The sequence below is a fragment of the Aethalodelphis obliquidens genome, unplaced genomic scaffold (assembly GCF_003676395.1).
Source record: "Aethalodelphis obliquidens isolate GAN/ISIS:26980383/991018 unplaced genomic scaffold, ASM367639v1 scaffold10, whole genome shotgun sequence".
NCBI lineage: Eukaryota > Metazoa > Chordata > Mammalia > Artiodactyla > Delphinidae > Aethalodelphis > Aethalodelphis obliquidens.
The window spans coordinates 40,429,317-40,441,537 of NW_020837954.1; the positions used below are offsets into that span (position 1 = coordinate 40,429,317).

The 12,221-nt window shown below is 37.1% G+C and overlaps 1 protein-coding gene across 6 annotated transcripts in view; it reads left to right on the plus strand.

The window, feature by feature from the left end:
- Window positions 1-12,221, plus strand: part of PALS1 (protein associated with LIN7 1, MAGUK p55 family member) — a 102,642-nt gene that overhangs the window by 63,641 nt on the left and 26,780 nt on the right. For 5 of the 6 annotated variants that reach the window (XM_027111549.1, XM_027111547.1, XM_027111551.1 and 2 more), the window contains 4 exons: window positions 2,167-2,244; window positions 2,813-2,959; window positions 4,153-4,314; window positions 6,359-6,436. In XM_027111549.1, coding sequence (XP_026967350.1) covers window positions 2,167-2,244; window positions 2,813-2,959; window positions 4,153-4,314; window positions 6,359-6,436 — 465 coding nt within the window. The remainder of the gene's footprint in view (window positions 1-2,166; window positions 2,245-2,812; window positions 2,960-4,152; window positions 4,315-6,358; window positions 6,437-12,221) is intronic. The other variant, XM_027111550.1, reaches the window with a different exon arrangement.

The following is a 12,221-nucleotide window of genomic DNA, read 5'->3' on the forward strand; positions in this document are numbered from 1 at the left end:
TGCATGGAATATCTTTTTCCATCCCCTCACTTTCAGTCTGTATGTGTCCGTAGGTCTGAAGTGGGTCTCTTGTAGACAGCATATAGATGGGTCTTGTTTTTGTATCCATTCAGCGAGCCTGTGTCTTTTGGTTGGAGCATTTAATCTGTTCACGTTTAAGGTAATTATGAATATGTATGTTCCTGTTACCATTTTCTTAATTGATATGGGTTTCTTTCTGTAGGTCCTTTTCTTCTCTTGTGTTTCCTGCTTAGAGAAGTTCCTTTAGCATTTGTTGTAGAGCTGGTTTGGTGGTGCTGAATTCTCTTAGCTTTTGCTTGTCTGTAAAGCTTTTGATTTCTCCATTGAATCTGAATGAGATCCTTGCTGGGTATAGTAATCTTGGTTGTAGGTTCTTCCCTTTCATCACTTTAAATATATCATCCCACTCTGTTCTGGCTTATAGAGTTTCTGGTTAGAAATCAGCTGTTAACCTTATGGGAGTTCCATTGTATGTTACTTGTCGTTTTTCCCTTGCTGCTTTCAATAATTTTTCTTGGTCTTCAATTTTTGTCAATTTGATTACAATGTGTCTCGGCATGTTTCTCCTTGGGTTTATCCTGCTTGGGACTTTCGACGCTTCCAGAGAGTAGCTATTTCCTTTCCCATGTTAGGGAAGTTTTCGACTATAATCTCTTCCAATATTTTTTCGGGTCCTTTCTCTCTCTCTTCTCCTTCTGGGACCCCTATAATGCGAATGTTAGTGCGTTTAATGTTGTCCCAGAGGTCTCTTAGGCTGTCTTCATTTCTTTTCAGTCTTTTTTCTTTATTCTGTTCTGTGGCAACGAATTCCACCATTCTGTCTTCCAGGTCATTTGTCCGTTTTTCTGCCTCCATTATTCTGCTGTTGATTCCTTCTAGCTTATTTTTCATTTCACTTATTGTATTGTTCATCGCTGTTTGTTTGTTCTTTAATTCTTCTAGGTCTTTGTTAAACATTTCTTGCATCTTCTCAATCTTTGCCTTCATTCTTTTTCTGAGGTCCTGGATCATATTCACTGTCATTATTCTGAATTCTTTTTCCAGAAGTTTACCTATCTCCACTTCATTTAGTTGTTTTTCTGGGGTTTTCTCTCGTTCCTTCATCTGGTACATAGCCCTCTGCCTTTTTCATCTTATCTTTCCGTGAATGTGGTTTTTGTTCCACAGGCTGCAGGATTGTAGTTCTTCTTGCTTCTGCTCTCTGCCCTGTGCTGGATGAGGCTGTCTAAGAGGCTTGTGCAAGTTTTCTGATGGGAAGGACTAGTGGTGGGTAGAGCTGGGTGTTGCTCTGGTGTGCAGAGCTCAGTAAAATTTTAATCTGCTTGTCTGCTGATGGGTGGGGCTGGGTTCCCTCCCTGTTGTTGTTTGGCCTGAGGCAACACAGCACTGGAGCCTACCTGGCTCTTTGGTGTGGCTAATGGCAGATTTTGGGAGGGCTCACGCCAAGGAGTACTTCCCAGACCTTCTGCTGCCAGTGTCCTTGTCCTCACAGTGAGCCACAGCCACCCCCTGCCTCTGCAGGAGACCCTCCAACACTAGCAGGTAGGTCTGGTTCAGTCTCTTATGGTGTCACTGCTCCTTCCCCTGGATCCCAATGGGCACACTACTTTGTGTGTGCCCTCCAAGAGTGGAGTGTCTGTTTCCCCCAGTCCTGTGGAAGTCCTGCAATCAAATCCTGCTAGCCTTCAAAGTCTGATTCTCTAGGAATTCCTCCTCCCTTTGCTGTACCCCAAGGTTGGGAAGCCTGACATGGGGCTCAGAACCTTTACTCTCATGGGTGGACATCTGTGGTGTAAGTGTTCTCCAGTTTGTGAGTCACCCACCCAGCAGTTATGGGATTTGATTTTATTGTGATTGCGCCCCTCCTGCTGTCTCATTGTGGCTTCTCCTTTGTCTTTGGATGTGGTGTATCTTTTTTGGTGAGTTCCAGTGTCTTCCTGTCAATGATCAGCAGTTAGCAGTTCAGCAGTTAGCTGTGATTCTGGTGCTCTCGGAAGAGGGAGCGAGCACACGTCCTTCTACTCCACCATCTTGAACCCGTTTTCCAGTTTTTACAATTTTAAATCGTACCTTTTTTAAAAAAAAATCTTTATAAATGCTAGTGATAGTTTTTATAACCTAGGAAGAATATTCTTTGTTTCTTAGGTACAAAGTGTTTTGAAGCCAATCCACCAGAAGGAAGGACAAGAATTAACAGCTTTGCTGAATGCTCCACATATTCAGGTAGAAAATGGAGAGAGCATCATATGTGTGGTTTTTCCAGCATCCAAAATCACTTTGAATCAGAGTCTCTTGGGCTAAAAGAGACCTCAAATATTAACGTAGCCTGTTTTGATTGCTTACAACTTCCACTGCAGAATAATTATTGTTGGATTATGTATTTTTGTACTTAAAGTTAACCACATTATTTTTGAAACAATTTCTTATTCTTTACAAATTCCTCCCTTTTTTGGTCATATTTTTCCATAAATTTTAATTATCTGTGATGTTGGACCCTTGAGGTAATTTTGTTTTTTATGAAGTTTAATAAGCATTTTAGACTTTGATAACTCATCCCAGAGTATTCCCTATTATACCTAACAAATCTTTAGTTATTATTAGCTATAAAAGTTACAGGGTTGCATCTGTACTTCAGTTGGAAAGTTTGGAAAGAGATCTGAATATATAATTAATTACAGCACTTCTTTTAAAGGTTTAATGATCAGGATACTATGTACATGATTAGGTTAAAATCTCTCTACAGAAATAAATCATGCTGTTACTTTAAATGCTATGGGTTTCTTTGAAACAGGCACTTTTACTGGCCCATGATAAGGTTGCTGAGCAGGAAATGCAGCTAGAGCCCATTACAGATGAGAGAGTTTATGAAAGCATTGGCCAATATGGAGGAGAAACTGTAAAAATAGTTCGTATAGAAAAGGCTCGAGATATTCCATTGGTAAGTGTCCCACATCTCTGATATAAGATCCTTTCTACACAGGGGTCTTCTGTATGGCAGATAGTTGAAGACCCTTTACATTTCTGGTAGTTTTTCTCTTTGGAGGCTAACTTTTTGGAATTCTTTTATGTTCTTCCTCATGCTCCTTATTCATCTGAGAAATAATTTGTTCATCTTTTCTCACCCATAATTTGATGAAAATAATAGCTTGTGAAGTAATCGTTGAACAAAGAAGGGACAAGTAATCTGCTTCATTAGTCTGCCAGCTTTTTAAAAAAACAGTGGAAAGTCTGATCTTTTCATTCAATGTAATTACTTACATACTTCACATATACTTAGAAGTATGCATTGTTTAATGTTAATATTTTATAGTTTTTATATGTAGAACATTTTTCTGTTAGTCTGCTATCATTGACTTAATTTTCTTTATTTTCAGAGAAATATTTTTGAATCCTAAGTTCTCAAATTGTCTTGCACAGTGTGGTATATGAAATAGAGACTGTGTTTTATTAAAGGGCATTTTATGTAACTAGGTTTTCCCCACCAGAAAGAAAGAAATTGGGAATGTTATGACAAAATTTTAAAATAAAAGTTCAGGAGAAAAGTGTTACAAACTATCTACTTTCAAGCTTTATCCTGTATTTCATATTTCCAGTTTTTGAGTGTATATATTGCAGTTGTACTTCCAATTTGTGTAATAAATATTAATGTTTAATACATTTTAATGTGAATTGGATGTAGCTATCGTATTTAACATTTTGATAATTAACCAGATTAGTATTCATCTCTTAATGATATTTTGAATTTATAAAGACTTTTAGTTACAAGTCATGTTCACTAATTATACCTAAATATAGTATAACCATTTGAATAGCATCCAGCATATAGAGAACAAATTTGATTATAGGCTTTCACATTGTTCTTGAGCAAGTGCATTTTTATGCTGTTGTATGCTTCAAAAGTCTGATTTTAGAATTTTAACGAATGGAATGCTTCTGAAGCACAAAATGTGGGGGAAGTGATCAGCTTTCAAACCTAATTGCCATGATTATTCTAGCTGTGTAAATACATTTTTTCTCAAGATAACTGAAGGCTAGAATTGTTGAATACAAAAATAAAAATTAAAAAATGAGGACATGTTGAACCAAAAAATTGCATTTTTATTTAAATATTGGCTATTGAATTTTTTTAAGGGTGCTACAGTTCGTAATGAAATGGATTCTGTCATCATTAGTCGGATAGTAAAAGGAGGTGCTGCAGAAAAAAGTGGTCTGTTACATGAAGGGGATGAAGTTCTGGAAATCAATGGCATTGAAATTCGGGGGAAAGATGTCAATGAGGTTTTTGACTTGTTGGTAAGTTGCCCCGTGTAGAAGAATAATTGATAGACTCTCAAAAGCCTCCTTTGTTATTGGACTTCAGAATAAAATATTTAAAAAGCATTTTAAAAATAACTGTTAAGATCTCTATACAATTTCTAGCATAATTTTCCCATGGTATAATTGTTTCCACAATATTTATTAGTAGAATTTTATTCTTGTGGGGGTGGAGGTGCTGCTGATTTTTTTTTCTTTATTACTACCAGGTATATTTTGTTCGCCTCTGAAATCACTAATAATAACTCATTCAAAAATACATGTATTAAATGCCTACTGTGTGCTAGCTGCTAGGGAAACAGTAACAAAACAAAGTTCACACCCTCATGATTTTTATGTTCTTTTTTTTTTTCTTTTTGCGGTACGCCAGCCTCTCACTGTTGTGGCCTCTCCCGTTGTGGAGCACAGGCTCCGGACGCGCAGGCTCAGAGGCCATGGCTCACGGGCCCAGCCGCTCCGCGGCACGTGGGATCTTCCCAGACCGGGGCACGAACCCATGTCCCCTGCATCGGCAGGCAGACTCTCAACCACTGCGCCACCAGGGAAGCCCTCATTTTGGTTTTTTATTACCTACAATTGATTGTTGTTTCCTTAGCAATATTAGATAATAGCAGTGGTATAGATCTACATTGTTGAATATAATAACCATTAGCTACATGTGGTAGTTATTTCTATCTAAGGAACATTTAAAATTCAGTTCCTCATTCTTACTAGCTGCATTTCAGATGCTCAAGAAGCGTATGTTACTAATGGCTATCATATGAAGGTGTAGATATAGGAATATGGCATTCTGCAATTCCAGTCCACTGATCAGAATTCCGTCATCATAGAAAGTTCTGTTAGACAGTGGTGGTATAATCAGGAGGCCATTTAGAGCCAACTTTTGAGGGTGATTTATGATCACTTCATATATACCCATCAATCAGATTTATATTCTTATTTACTTAGTATCAGTTGTTACATTAGAATCTCTCCTATCTGCTGACGTCTACTGAAGAATCTAGAAAACATCCTCACATCCTTATTGTCACCCAGTCCCATTCATTGCTTTGATAGCACAAAGTGCCAGTGGTCATTGTTCTTAGCCCTTGTTTTACTGGCTGCTGTCTCTAGATTGAGTACTGCTCCCTGCTATCTCAGGACCATAAGTGTGATTACTGTCTAGGCTGGAGGTAGCTGAGCAAGGTGGGCAGTGGTGTACAGTTGTCCCTTGGTATCCATGGGGGATTGGTTCCAGGGCCCCCATGGATACCAAAATCCATGGATGCTGAAGTCCCTTACATAAAATGGCATAGTTTTTGCATATAAGCTACGTACATCCTCCAGTATACTTTAAATAATCTCTAGATTATTTATAATACCTAATACAATGTAAATGCTGAGTAAATAGCTGTTTGCAGGTGGCAAAATCAAGTTTTGCATTTTGGAACTTCCTGGAATTTTTTTCCATCCGCGGTTGGTTGAATTCACAGATATGGAACCCATGAATACGGAGGGCCGACTGTACTGGAAAATAATAGAGAACCTAGCAGTAAGACTCTATACAGTTATAAAATAGAATGAATGACAGAGACAAAGCATCTGGGAAGTAAGAATATTTGGGTACTTGCATCGCTTTTCTAATCCTAGTAAAATTACTATTTCAAATTCTACTGTATTAAAATCGATGTATGTCAGAGTAGATGACCCTGAAGTGCTGCAGTGTCTTCCAGTCCTTCACTGTGGAATCTTCCAAACTTAAACTTAATGGAAGATAACCCAAGACTTATGGGCTAAGTGGCTTTTCCCAGTGGACAAGAGGACCAAAATTGCAGAATGTCATATTCCTGGGTAGCTCTATAATGGAGTCCACAAAAGGCATAATTTGTGCTTCCTGATAAAATGGGATTCATCTTTTCCAATTTTTTTTTTTAAGTCTCCTTGGAGTTCCAGAATAGTCCAGTTTAGGGACTATTGATCATAAGATCGTGGAATGATTTTCATAAATACAGCTTTTTAAAATAATGTACTTTTTCTGTTACAGTCTGATATGCATGGTACTTTGACATTTGTTCTGATTCCCAGTCAACAGATCAAGCCTCCTTCTGCTAAGGAAACAGTAGTAAGTGATTTTTTTAATGTTCATTATTTATTTTCTGATGGCTACTGTTTACTTTTTACTTAATTAACAAACTTTATTTTTTAAGAGGATTTTTAGGGGACTTCCCTGGTGGTACAGTGGTTAAGAATCTGCCTGCCAATGCAGGGGACACGGGTTCAATCCCTGGTCTGGGAAGATCCCACATGCCACGGAGGAACTAAGCCCGTGCGCCACAACTACTGAGCCTGAACTCTAGAGCCCGCGAGCCACAACTACTGAGCCTGCGCACCACAACTACTGAAGCTTACACGCTCTAGGGCCCACGTGCTGCAGCTGCTGAGCCTGTGTGCTGCAACTACTGAAGCCCACACGCCTAGAGCCCATGCTCCGCAAGAAGAGAAGCCACCATAATGAGAAACCTGCGCACTACAACAAAGAGTAGCCCCCACTTGCCACAACTAGAGAAAGGCTGCATGCAGCAACAAAGACCCAATGCAGCCAGAAAAAAAAAAAAAAGAGTAGTTTTAGGTTCACAGCAAAATTGAGCAGAAAGTAGAGTTCACACATAATTCCCACTCTCACACATGTGCAACCTCCCCTGCTATCAACATTCTACACCAGAGTGGTGTATCTGTTACATTGGTGAATTGATGGTTTCATTATTACCCAAAGTACACAGTTTACTTTAGGATTCAATTTCGGTGTTGTACATCCTATGAGTTTTGACAAATGTATAATTACATGTATCTACCATCGTAACGTACAGAATAGTTTCACTGCCCTAAAAATCCTCTATGCTCTGCTTATTCATCACTTCCTCCCCCCAACCCATGGCAAACACACTGTCTTGACTGCGATGGTTTACCTTTTCCAGAATGTCATATAGTTGGAATCTTACAGTATGTAGTCTTTTCAAATTGGCTTTTTTCTCTAGTGGTAAGCATTTAAGTCCTCCATGTCTTTTCATAGCTTGATAGCTCCTTTCTTCTTAGCACTGAATAATATTCCATTGTCTGGATATACAACAGTTTACCCACACACCTACTGAAGGACATTTTGGTTGCCTCCAAGTTTTGGTAGCTATGGACAAACACCCCTGTGGAGGTTTTTGTGTGGATATAAGTTTTCAGCTCATTAATACCAACGAATTGAAAACCTCAAACAAAAGCATGCACAGTGATGTTTATCATTTGAGCATCAGAAATGTCACTCTAAATATTTCTTGCACTCAAGTAAAAACAGGTAAATTCAGTAGATTTTATTTAAATAAATATGACATATTAATATTTCAAAGTTAGTGAACTCTGAAAAGTAAAAAAATAGAAAGTACTTCTTTTTCAGAATTTTTATGACTTATAATGTTCAGCTTTGTCTTTTTCTGTCAGTATAGGTGGGTTTATTTAACTTAAATATGCTTAGTGTAGTGGGAAAAAGTGCTTTTTACAAAGTATGCACAACTCTTAAATACTCTAGCTATAGTAAAAAAACAGACTTCATTGCCATATGATCCAGCAATTCCACTCCTAGGTATAGACCCTAAGAGAACTGAAGACATACCTCTTTTCAAAAACTTGTACATAAATGTTCAAAACAGCATTTTTCATAGTAGCCAGAAGGTAGAAACAACTCGGATGTTTGCCAGCTGATGAATGGAAAACAAAATATGATATATCCATAAGAATGGGATATTATTTGGCAGTTAAAAGTAATAAAGTACTGATATATGCTACAAAGTGGATGAACCTTGAAAAAGTTATGCTAAGTGAAAGAAGCCATTCGCAAAAGGCTGTGTATTGGGTTCATTTATATAAAATGTCCAGAATGGGTAAGTCCATAGAGACAGAAAGTAAATTAGTAGTTATTTAGGTGAAAGGGTGGGGATTTAGGAGGGAATAAGAGTGATTCCCAATCAGTAGGGCTTTGATTAAAATGTTCTAAAATTGTTTGTGGTTGCACGACTCTAAATTTACTAAAACCACCCAAGTGTACACATGGGTGACTTGTATAGCATATGAATTATATCTCAGTAAAGCTGTTAAAAAGTCGTAGACTTCAGTGTGCTGGATTAACATGGTAGCCTGATGTATTGCATCTGTTACTATTCTTAATTTTTGTACAAGCATAACAATTTGAAAGGGAACACAGTTTCATTTTTTTCTTAATATTTCATCACAGTTATGCTTTATGTTTTGGCTGTCGTTCCATCTTTTCCCTTTATTGGAACATATTGAAGTCAATGTTGGATTTGCAACCTTCCTTCTGTTTAAAGTTCTTTGTAGGAAGAGAAATGAGGAAATAGTTTGTCTTTGAGTTTCAACAGCCTTATTCTCAGTGCACTATTCTTTCCCACATATCTCTCCCATGAACAAGCCCTGAACTTCAAAGGTAGCTATGCAGTGTGAGGAGACACAACAGAAGAAGGTTGGAATATTTGCTTACTTATATGACTTTAACAAGAAAGGGAGAGAAAGGAAAAGAAAAGATGCTAGGCTTATCCCTTTTAGAATACAGCATTTGATGGGTAGAGGTGTTTTCAAAATAGAAATGGTGTGCAATATTTTTTTCCCTTCATTTCCTCCTTTCATTGAGAAGAACTCTCAATTGCAATATCTCTTGTAAAGTTTTTATCAAACTTAAACAGGTTTGAAATGAACTACTATTATTAATGCTCGCATGGAAGATTTCCACAAGGAAAACAGTGATAGTATATCATAATTTTATTTGGCATATGCAGAATAATTTTATATGGGATTAGTGATTTTAAGAAATAACCATTTTTTAAAATTGAAGTATGGTTGATTTACAGTGTTATATTTCTGGTGTACAGCAAAGTGATTCAGGTATCTATCTATTTTTCATATTGTTTTTCATTATGGTTTATTACAGGATATTATCGTTCCCTGTGCTATTCAGTAGGACCTTGTTGTTTAACTGTTTTATATATAGTAGTTTGTATCTGCTAATCCCAAACTCCTAATTTATCTCTCTCCCACCCCCTTTCTGTTTTGGTAGCCGTAAGTTTGTTTTCTACCTCTGTGGGTCTGTTTCTGTTTTGTAAATAAGTTCATTTGTATCATATTTTAGATTTCACATGTAAGTGACACCATATGGCACTTGTCTTTCTCTTTCTGACTTCACTCAGTATGATAATCTCTAGGTCCATTCATGTTGCTGCAAATGGCGTTATTTCATTCTTTTTTATGGCTGAGTTGTATTCCATTGTATATGTTCCACATCTTTATCCACTCATCTGTTGATGGACATTTAGGTTACTTCCATTTCTTGGCTATTGTAAGTAGTGCTGCTATGAACACTGGGGTGTGTATATCTTTTTTCATATTAGAGTTTAATTAGAACCAACTTATTAAGCATAATTATGGTACAGGTCGGGATCTAGTAAGAGCAACAAAAGGTTATCATTCTGATGTATGTTTTGTGATGTTAGAAAGAAATATGCATTTAAGATAACAAAATAGGTGTTATCTGAAACTCCATCATAATCACTTGCTGAATTATAACATTACAAATGGCAAGACTAAGCTGTGTCAGGAGAAGTACTCCCTTATTTGGTAAGTTTCTTTTGTATCACACATAGCAGCCAGGGGCTGCTCCATTGGTTGCAGTGGACAAAAGTCTTGACACCTTCGTAGTTTAGCTTCCTAGGTTACTGGCACATTTGTCTGAGGAAACATTTACATTGTTTAAACTGCAGTTACCTTCTCCCCACATTGACTAAAAGAAAAGTTGTGTACAACTTTAGATTATTTCACAATATAATTGAAATAATATTGAAGGGAGGAAATAGAATATTTGAGCCAAAGGCACTTTTTTCGTCTAGTCTGATGCCCAAATGTAAACAGGAGTAAATTGAAATGTAGGGGATCACACTAGTTATTAGTGATGGAATATGCACTAGAAAATTCAGAGATTATTGATTATCCAATAAGTGTTAGCTATTATTATGATTACTTACTTTGTGCCAGGCACAATACTAATTGTTTTACATGTGTTATCTCATTTAGTCCTTATAGTATCCCTTTTAAGTATAGCTATCTTTATTACTCCCATTTAACAAGCATTGCAACTAGAATTAGAAAGGTCAAGTTAATTGCCCAAGCCCACTATTGGTGAGTGACTGAGCCAGGACTAGAACCCATGCCTATTCCAGAATTTTGCTCTTCACTGCTGTGTAATATAACAGGTACTGTCCCACAAAGCTACTAAATGTTAGAAGGTTTCTGTATTACTGTTTATTATCAGTCCACAGAAAATAATTACAATACCATGATAGAAAATTGTAACTATGGATGAATTAACCTGTTAGTAGCTATATGATATGGTAGTGAGCCTGGATTTTGAGTATAATAAAAGCATATTATGAGACTTTAGTATTTGAAATTGAGGTAGGATCTCTTCTGTCTGTAGGAGACTTGATAACTCTAAAATGCTGGGAGCATGACTGAAGTCTCTTGATTTTGGGGGTCTGGGCTGGGAGTATGGGAGAAAGATGTAGTTTTAGGGGAATTTAAAGACTTAGGAGGATACTAAAATCATAGTTCAGGGATACAAACCATAGAATTAGCCACTAGGCCAGTGGTATTAATAATTGAAATATTATGGGCCCCAAATAGTTTTTTTCCTCACAGTGATTATGTACTTGATCGCTTTTGTGTACTAGGACACTGTGCTAATAAGTGCTAGCTTTATAATAATGAACATGACATTAATTATAGTTTGCAGTAAGTGATAAGATGGAAATCAATAGAATTTGAACACTGAGAATAAAAGGAGGTGGGATTGATTATATAAGGTTGGCAGGAAAGGCCTCCTGGAGGAGACAACATGAAGCTGAGACCTGTAGAATGAGATGAAGCCAGGCCTGTTAATTACCAGAAGGGCTTCCAGGTATAATTTCTAAAGAACTTTGTGTTTGGAAAGCCTGTAGGAATGGAGCAAAGTAGGGGAGTAGAACGGTGAGGAGGGAATTCTAAGAGATGAGGCTTGAGAGGTAGATAGGGCCAGGTCAAGTAAGTCTTCTTGGCCGTGGCAGGGAGTTTGCATTTCAAATACAGTAACATGGTGTGATTTGTATTTAAAAACAAAACACATCTGGCTGCTGGGTGGAAATTGGATTAGTAGAGCCAATAATGGAAGCAAGGAGATTGAGGAAACTGTTGCCGAAGCCATTATAAAGTATGATGTTGACTTATAAATTTCGATGATAGCAGTGGCAGTGGAGAATATGAATCAGGCTGTTCTGAAGTAGAAATGACAGGACCTTGTAATGAATGTGGAGAGTAAAGGATAGGGAAGAAGCAAGGATGCTTGAACAACTGGGTGGATAGTGGTGGTGCTTACTAACAGGAAATGTGGAGGAAAAACTGGTTTGGGGAGAAAAATCCAAAGGTTTATTTTATAGATTTGAGATACCTGAGAGGCATTCAGGTAGAGATATCGAATGCATAGAATAGAATATATCATTTTGGAATTCTAAGGAGAGATCTGGGCCATAGTTGTATTTATTGTGGGGAAATCAGGTCAGGGGAACAGTCTGTTTATATGTACTTTATGTGTTTGCAAAAAATTCTACAGATTTTAAGAAATGATAGGTTAAGAATTGTTCGTAGCCTATGAAGATAACTGGGTTGAAAGGAAAGGTTGAGAACCACTGCCATCCAGTATACTTACTTTTCTCTTAGAGGTATAAAATGTATAATATAATTTTCATCTTAATTTTTTCTCATTTGGAAGAAGATCTGGAATTTTATAATGCAATAAAAATTTTATAAATATTTTATCAGAAGAT